This window comes from Polyodon spathula, chromosome 5, assembly GCF_017654505.1.
Source record: "Polyodon spathula isolate WHYD16114869_AA chromosome 5, ASM1765450v1, whole genome shotgun sequence".
Lineage (NCBI taxonomy): Eukaryota > Metazoa > Chordata > Actinopteri > Acipenseriformes > Polyodontidae > Polyodon > Polyodon spathula.
Window position 1 is genome coordinate 57,333,829 of NC_054538.1, and position 8,296 is coordinate 57,342,124.

General features: G+C 36.2%; 1 protein-coding gene across 2 annotated transcripts in view; it reads right to left on the bottom strand.

The window, feature by feature from the left end:
- LOC121316085 (interferon-induced, double-stranded RNA-activated protein kinase-like) overlaps nucleotides 1-8,070 on the bottom strand; it is a 33,281-nt gene extending 25,211 nt beyond the window's left edge. The window contains exons 1-4 of one of the 2 annotated variants that reach the window (XM_041250835.1): nucleotides 7,973-8,070; nucleotides 2,409-2,524; nucleotides 1,732-1,867; nucleotides 11-159 (exon numbers count right to left, since the gene is read on the bottom strand). In XM_041250835.1, coding sequence (XP_041106769.1) covers nucleotides 11-159; nucleotides 1,732-1,867; nucleotides 2,409-2,515 — 392 coding nt within the window. In that variant the 5' untranslated portion in view covers nucleotides 2,516-2,524; nucleotides 7,973-8,070. The remainder of the gene's footprint in view (nucleotides 1-10; nucleotides 160-1,731; nucleotides 1,868-2,408; nucleotides 2,525-7,972) is intronic. The other variant, XM_041250836.1, reaches the window with a different exon arrangement.
- Nucleotides 8,071-8,296: the final 226 nt, after the last annotated feature.

The window sequence follows — 8,296 nt, forward strand, 5'->3', positions numbered from 1 at the left end:
AATCTCTTACTGAGGTAAACCAGCAGGTCCCATATGACTGTTCTTAACTAGTCGGATTGACAGTTGTTTTTTTTGGCAATATTCATTAAGCCAGCTTATGCAGTTGACCTGGTTCGAAGGTACAGATGGTGATGTGCATGATTCTCTTCTGTCACTTGTCTACAAAATATAGTTAAACAGGCAATTATTGGCAGGATTTTGAAAGCAAACTTTAATTATTTGATACATAAAATAAAAAGTACTCGTGAGCCCACAGCAAAGCTGTGAATGTTTAAAGTCCATATGTCACCTAATTCACATTACAATTTGATTATATTGTATTCTATAATACACTTTATACAGATATAAAAATGATTGCCAGAGATTTTTTTTCTTACCCTGTGCACTAGTGCTCAATACTACTAGGCTATCCACTGCACATAATCAGTTCTCTGCAAGCACTGCATTTGTTTTTTCAGATGTCAGATATTATTATTATTATCATAATTAGTATTATACAATATACTGTTATCAAATAAACTCCATCGCCCAAAACTACCCAAAGAAAATAAATGTGAGCACGGCTTTCATATTGCTGACTTAATAAAAAACAAGAACGTCAGAGTACTATAAACCACTACAAACACATTGCGTGCTCAAGATTTTTGATGCAGAAATCAAAAGAATGAATCCACTTTTTAGGTAAGCTTCCAATTTTCAATGTTATCTTTAAGGTAATGTTCATATGCACATTACTGGGTAAGAGGTCTGCCAAGAAATAGTAATAATTCCGTGCAGTTCACAAGGAGGTTAGGCCTATTTAATTTCACTAAATTGGTGAAAGCATAAGTGTTTATTTCATGAATAAAGTTGAAGAGCTATATGTGACCATGTAAGTCATCTCGGCCCTGCTGCAATATAAACAATGCTTTATTTTTTAAGTGGATGGGAAACGGTAAACACTATTTGCAAGATACAAATGGTACAACAAACCAAATATAGAAATACACTTTTTTTTATTGCCGTAAACGAACTGCTAGCCGGGGTTAACTGTATACAAGAACTACATTCAGAATTGCCGAACTGCAGACAAGAGAGCGTGTCGCTCACATTCCTCATGCCAGCGTGGTTATTTTCTCTTGCTGGAGGTTCAAAACAGTTTGGAATTGGGCCTCAAACAAAAAAAAAAAAGTATTCTTCCTCCCCACAAATTCTTCCATTACGCACCACACTCCTGCTTCCTTACTGTAATACCGACTACTCAAAACGTCAGAGAAATTTGTAATGATCACTTTCACAGTCTGAAGCCATGTATATCTCTCCTCTCTTCCTGGCGTGTGTTCCCCTAGTGACATCACGCCAACTTCATGCATCATTGGTGCGTTTTCGGTGTTTTCCAGAATTACTGATAGTTTTACATCTCTCAGTGCTCTAAAATTGATCATGGAGATTTAATTTCTTGCTCATTGTGAAAGTAAACCAAGTACGACAACAAAGCCAAAAAATGATTTTCTATGTGATATATGGACTTTAATAACATAGACACAAAGCTAGGCTAACATTAGCATAATCTGTAAAACAAACAGAGACGTCTAACACTGCAGGAACACCAATGTGCGTTACCTATACAGTATGGCTAATGAAAGCTCACAGTGAAATCTGGATCACAGAGAAGGTGCATTATAAAGACATTGCTTTTAAAATCTACTCTCTTTTCTCTGAGCAGCTATTTTAGAAAATAGAAGTCCTTACCGTGTCACTAGATGTGTTGGATTGGCCACGTATCATTTCAAGAGCTTCCCTAGCTGCATAGTGTTTTGCGTCTTTCTTGCTTTTGCCAATGGCCTCAGGATATTCAACATCATTAACAACAACCTTAAAGGTGAATCTAAAAAGATAATAAAATCATATCTTAGCACAGATCACACTTTCAAATTCAGTAAACCTTGCATATCTTTATTCAATATTAATACAACTGTTCTTTAACTCTTTAATTGATCCTACTGGTGCCCCCCGCCACCCCCATCATCACAAGGGATTTATTGCTCATGTTTGAGGAAACGAGAATGATACAACAGACTGCAAAGAGGAAGACTGATTGACTGGTCACAGTTCACCTCATCGCACATTACTGTTCCCTACGGGTCAGCCATAGAGGCAGAGATATCCTGGTGGACTCGAGCCTCCAGGATCCAAGAGTTTGGTAACATCCGTTGGTTTGGAGGGTAAAAAGGGCGATTGACTTGGCAGTGGAAAGGGAGGTTTCCCGTTAATCTTCAACCCATCTGACCAGTAGTTGGGTTACAGTGGTGTGATGACATTCAAATTGAGCATTTCAAATTAGGTAGAACAAACACTTAGGTAAAACTGATTAAACAATTGGAAAAAAAAAAAAAAAAAAAAAGAAAAAAAACCCCCAGCTAACTTACGTTCGATCGTGGTCTGGACCATTTACAGAAACCAACTCATATATTACTTTTGCGTTGTTTTTCTGTTTGTATTCATTAAGTTCACTAACATAATTCTGTTCAGCCATTGTGGGAATCTGCAAAACAAAATGCTTATATTACAGTAATACCAACAAACTTTTATGGTTGAGGAAAACCTAATTTAGCAACAAGCCTAGAAGAGTGGATGAACAGAAAAGTGCAAAGGGTAAGGTCCAGCTAATCGAAAATACAAGGTATGGTTGAGAAAAAAAGGTGTTCATGGGAGTATAACAACTTCTGCAACCACTGGTGGGTTATGAGACAGCTTACTATTTGTCAAGCTAGACATGTATGACATGTACTCTAAAGTATGATTGTCTAGCCAGACATATTGTTGTGGTTTTCAGTTTAGTTTTGTGGACCACTATGTCATAACCAAGTATGACTGACAGCTTAGCTACACTTTCTTAACAGTCATTAGATACAATATGTGATTGCAAAATTAATGTACAACACACTAATTATCCATATCGACAGGAAACTACCTATTGGCCACTAACTGGTTGAGCTGATGAAGGCTTTCTCTTTTGAATTCTATATACTGTGGATATGGGCCATGGTACTGACATTTATTTGACTGAGCTAGTTGAGCTTGTTGATTACATTTGGAACTTGTCCTAATTGAATTGTGGCAACATTTTAGTAAATAAGACCATGAAACCTGATTTGTGTCCTGCTTTATTAAGTAGTATTCTTAATTAATAGTCTTTATTGTTTGGGGGTATGTACATTTTTTTTTTCCTTTAAAATAAGTAAACATTTTAGGAAATAATGCAATTTTCAGGCACAAATAGCTGTAACAGCAACATACAGTAAGTAAAAACCTTTGTAGATGTCTATTTTCTAGGTATTTTTAGGGGGTCCTAAAAAGGGGGGCGCGACATATATTGGTGTGACCTATAGCTTTTTCCTGAAACTGTTGTCTCAAAAAAAGGCGGGGGAGGGGACATATATACAGATGCGACTTATACACTGATGCAACTTATACACTGTTTTTTACGGTATCTTTCTCATGAGCTACCTAAGACATAACATCTACTACATCTTTTAGCCCCTTTCACACTGGCATGCTCTACCCAAGTCATGACCCGGTGACATGCGGGTCGGTACGCAATTTCACACTACATTTAATAAAGTAGAGTTGACCTGGGTGACAACACAAGTAAACAATACAGGTTTCAATGCCCCAGAAGCAGCTTGTTACAGGCGCTTGCATTCTAGCTTCTCGAGATTGAACAGTCGGCCCATATGCTGATAAGAGCAAATGTTTCTTCATCCATGTTCCAACCTGGCTCATGGTGTGTCTCAAGCAACAAACATATGTCCAACCAGAATAAACAAAAACATTCCTTGCGGAAGTAAAACCTTCACACAAGCGTGGCTGTTTGTTATTTCGCTGGCCATCATGCGTTTTGTATCGCCGAACCCGGGTCAAAGCGTGTCAACCACACCCTGAGGTAGGTTGCTGGGACCCGGGTTAACCTAGGTACGACCCAGGTAAGTGGTTTCACACTACGTGGGATAGTGACCCGGCTAGAAGTGCCAGTGTGAAAGGGACTTATAGACCAATTAAGCTGTGACTTGCGTTGCCAACTGGTGCCATAACTCCGGGACACTAAGACAGGTCATGTTTTTCAACTCACCTCTAAACCAAAAATTAATCTATTTTAAAACCTCACGTAAAGTTGGTGTCAATAAATGTGTTTGCTGTTTTGGAGAGCATCATAACAACATGTATTAAACTTGTATTGCTTGAAATATTATATGGTAAACAATATCTATCAAAATAGGGAAATATTGTCATTAGAGAATTTTGCACTCTTACTCAAAAATAATGATATTCAAATTCCTTTCTTAGACAAACGAGCCGCTGTGTCACTTAACCACTACTGACACATGAAAGTACACATTCAACACAAAATACTGATACCACATTTACTGCCTTTGGCCCAGGAAGAGGCACCCAAAATCACAGGCAAATAAGCTGCCCTCATCCCCCCACAACCCCCTCCCCCTGACAGTAATTTTTTTTCATAAAATAATGATATTAAAATCCTTTTCTTAGGTAAACAAGCTACTGTGCCCCTTAACCACTAATGCCATGTGAAAGTACACACTCTACAGACAAAACTGATATCAAATGTATTATCCTTACCCCTGGAAGAGTTTTTATTTTTTACAAAATATTGGCATTCAAATGCCTTTTTTATGTGAATGAGCTGCTGTGTCACTTATTTTCAAAAACGTCAGGTAAATGAAACGCATGAAACATTGTGCAAATTAGGATCCTGTTATATTTCTTAGCAATACAGGGACTATTTTTTGAGTGTATATTAGTTTGAGTTTGATTATGCCTTCACTTTTTAGTTGCAAAATATCCTAAAGTAGACCAGGGGTATCATGACTGGTGTCCTTGTCTTCTTTTACTACTTGACATTCCATGTTATCAACATTCTAAAAATAGTTTTATTCTAAATGTGTTTATTACAGTAGATATCTAATTATTGTACAAAATGGATAGACATTTTAAAATAACACTTATTTGGAACAACATCTGAAACTCGGAGCACAATATACAGTATGTGATAATTAATATTTCTTTTGACAAAAGTAAAGCATTGATACGACACCAATACAGTATATTTCTAGCCTAGAAAGGCATGTGCATTTGCAACAGGCTTTGTAATATAAAGCAGTAGATGGGGAAACAGACAACTTTGCAACTGACGTTTAAGTGCATGTTTTTATTCAGAAACCACAGTAATTTAAGTCACAACTTCAGTCATTCACACAATCTATGAAATAATAAAACAAAGCAGTAAACAAACTAATAACTAGTAACAAATTAGTAACAAATAACTTGCAATGCATGTTTGTGACTGATGAATAAGCAACTGGACTGTTGTTCTTTAGGATTTATTGGTGCCGTCTTAGTCCCCCTCAACCTAAATTATCTTATAACTACAGCTTTGGAATCTAAATCTATATAATACATACTATATTCTGTGTTTGGAGATAGGACTGTTTTACATAGCAATAGCAAGGCGATCAATAAGGGAAACAATATTATTGTTTCTCTATTTGCATAATATTGGTACAGTTTTTTAAAAATATTTTTGGGAGTGTGTCTGTTGACTTAAAAAGGGAGAGCACAATAGACTGAGAAAGGAAAATGTACAGAAAACAACTATAAAAACCATAGCCTCATACTAGTGGGGCTTTGTGAATGTATATCTAATTACATCGAGAGTAGTAACTTCCTGGACTATAATATTATTAATATTAGGCTGCAAATAAGATATTGTTGGATTTTTTTTTTCATATAGGAAAATAAGGAAAGCTGTATATACAGCTGTGATCAAAGGTTTTGCATCAGAGTTTTAGGATTGAGACAATAAAAAAAAAAATTTAAAAAAACTATCAACATAATTTCTATCTTTTATTTGACAAAGTAGATTGCAAAAGTCTACCGGAAGCCATAACTGTAGTACTGTTAGATTCCGACATGTCACATTTTTTAATTGTTGTCAGTTTTTCTGTAAGGATTTGAGAAACTACGTAAGTTGCAGTCGACTTTATGAAGCAACATTTGTTAATTCCATTGCGTGAAACAAAACATTTGGCCATAGCTGTGCAGTATTTATTGACAGTCCTCATGGCTTCATGGGTGGTATCCATATTTGGTAACACTATTTTAAATATGATGTATTAGGAATAGATTATTAATTTATTTGTGATTATTAACACTTAACAAATCAAGGATAACCACTGTATATGGATTTGTAAAAGGTACTTATTGATCTCATTTTCAAACATGCCTTCATAGGTTGCCATAATAGATGATTTGCACTGTCTAATGAACTGAAGACTACTCTTGTCCAAATAAGACAGGGCTTACTGGCTGGTTCTTAACATCTTGGTAATAAAGCTGCAAAACAAAGTGGATCATTTATGTAGAACACTGGTTCAACGGCAACAAACTTGTCGATTTAGTTTAGAGCCCTGTGCAGCTTATTTGCTGTGATTTTGGGGCCCTCTTCCTGGGGCAATGGCAATAAATGTGGTATCAATATTTTGTGTACAGTGTGCACTTTCATGTGACACTGCAGCTTGTTTGTCTAAGAAAGGAATTTGAATATCATTATTTTATGAAAAAAAAAAAGCCTTTTTAGTGAAGGGAGCAACACAATAATAACCGCAATTGCTTTTGATTTATTACATCATATATACATGTTGCTTCAGAAAGCGCTGTTCTCCCAAATAATGAGTTAAACAATAAACACTAAGCAATGAATACGTCTAACTTCAGGTTTCAATCAATCCGAATAACGAATAAGTGTCTAACTTCAGCTGGGTTCTATTTATTTAGTATTTCATTCCTGTTTCACACAGCCCCTCCCAATCAGACAAATACAGTAAATCAGCAAGCTGTATGGTCTGATTGATGGAAACGGTCCTGCGTGCTTTTGGTAACTAGCAAGTAAAACAATTACATTCAAATAGCGACAGTTCAAGCAATTCATACTCATTTTAAATGTTAAATAAAATCTATTAATTTGCCGTTTAGAGAGGCGAGTTTAAAAAAACCTGACCTGTCTTAATGTCCCGGAATTATGTGGCCACGTTGGCCACACTAGCTGTAACACAGGCTACCTGTGCTAACAAGGCTGCACCTATTGTGTTTACTTGGGTTTCTTGGGTTTCAGAGAGGGGTTAACCAGATAACTAATGATACAGCAGTGGTATAAAAAAATACCTATCTATATATATATATATATAATATATATATATATATATATATATATGTTTTCTAACACACTGTAAACCACGGTCTATTCCAGGTATTCTCCGTCCTATCTCCTGGTTTTTATTCCAACCTAACTCTCAACTACTTAACTACACCCTTAATTGAACTGATAATTTGCTTAATTAGACCTTAAAAAGTTGCATATACCATTTTAAACTAACATGAAATGACCTGACTCGGTTTTCAAGCTCGTTCAAGTTCTTCAAGTTAGCTATAACATTTTATAAGTAACATGAAATGCAACTGTAAGAGCTGAAAAAAAGTTTTTTTTTTTTTTTTTTTTTTTTTTTTAAAGTCTAATTAAGAAAACTATCAGTTCAATTACGGGTACAGTTAAGTAATTGAGAGCTCGGTTGGAAAGAAAACCACAGGACAGAGAAGCCCTGGTTTTGTCACTTAAGTTTTAACTTTGTTGGTTAAGTGACAGTCAAAAAGGCCACTACGCTTGGATTAACAAACTGGAATCCAATCCGTATGTGATGCTTACTTACTTTACCTTACCCCAGTCATAATCGCTGCTGTCAAACTAAACGACGGTATCTGTTGATTTGCTATACGCTTCAAATTAACCGTTGCTGTACATGTATTAATAACTCGAAAAACATATTAGGACGCAGTTACAATTATTCTTGTTCCCCCAGCATAATTACATTTTTCAAAAGTCCATAAAATGATACAAATATATCAGTTAACTTACTCACGATGTTGTACTCTCAGTCACTGCTGTATTTTACTGTGACTACTTTTACATTCCCTTCTGAGTCGCACAGCAACAAACGAATAGGTTTCTATTTCCCGTGTACAGCGTCATCGTGGTCTGACGTTAGCCAATCACCAGACTGCTGAGACATGGCAGGACTGTTGGTGGGCTCCAGTGGGCTCCAGCAAGTGCACCGGCACACTGACCCGCGCACCCAGAGGTGTTCGATAGTTTTGATTTTTTTTTTTTTTTTTTAATAATGATAATGGGCGCGTTAAGTAAGTGAGCGGCACAGTAAAATAATCAACTTAACGGTTAGGG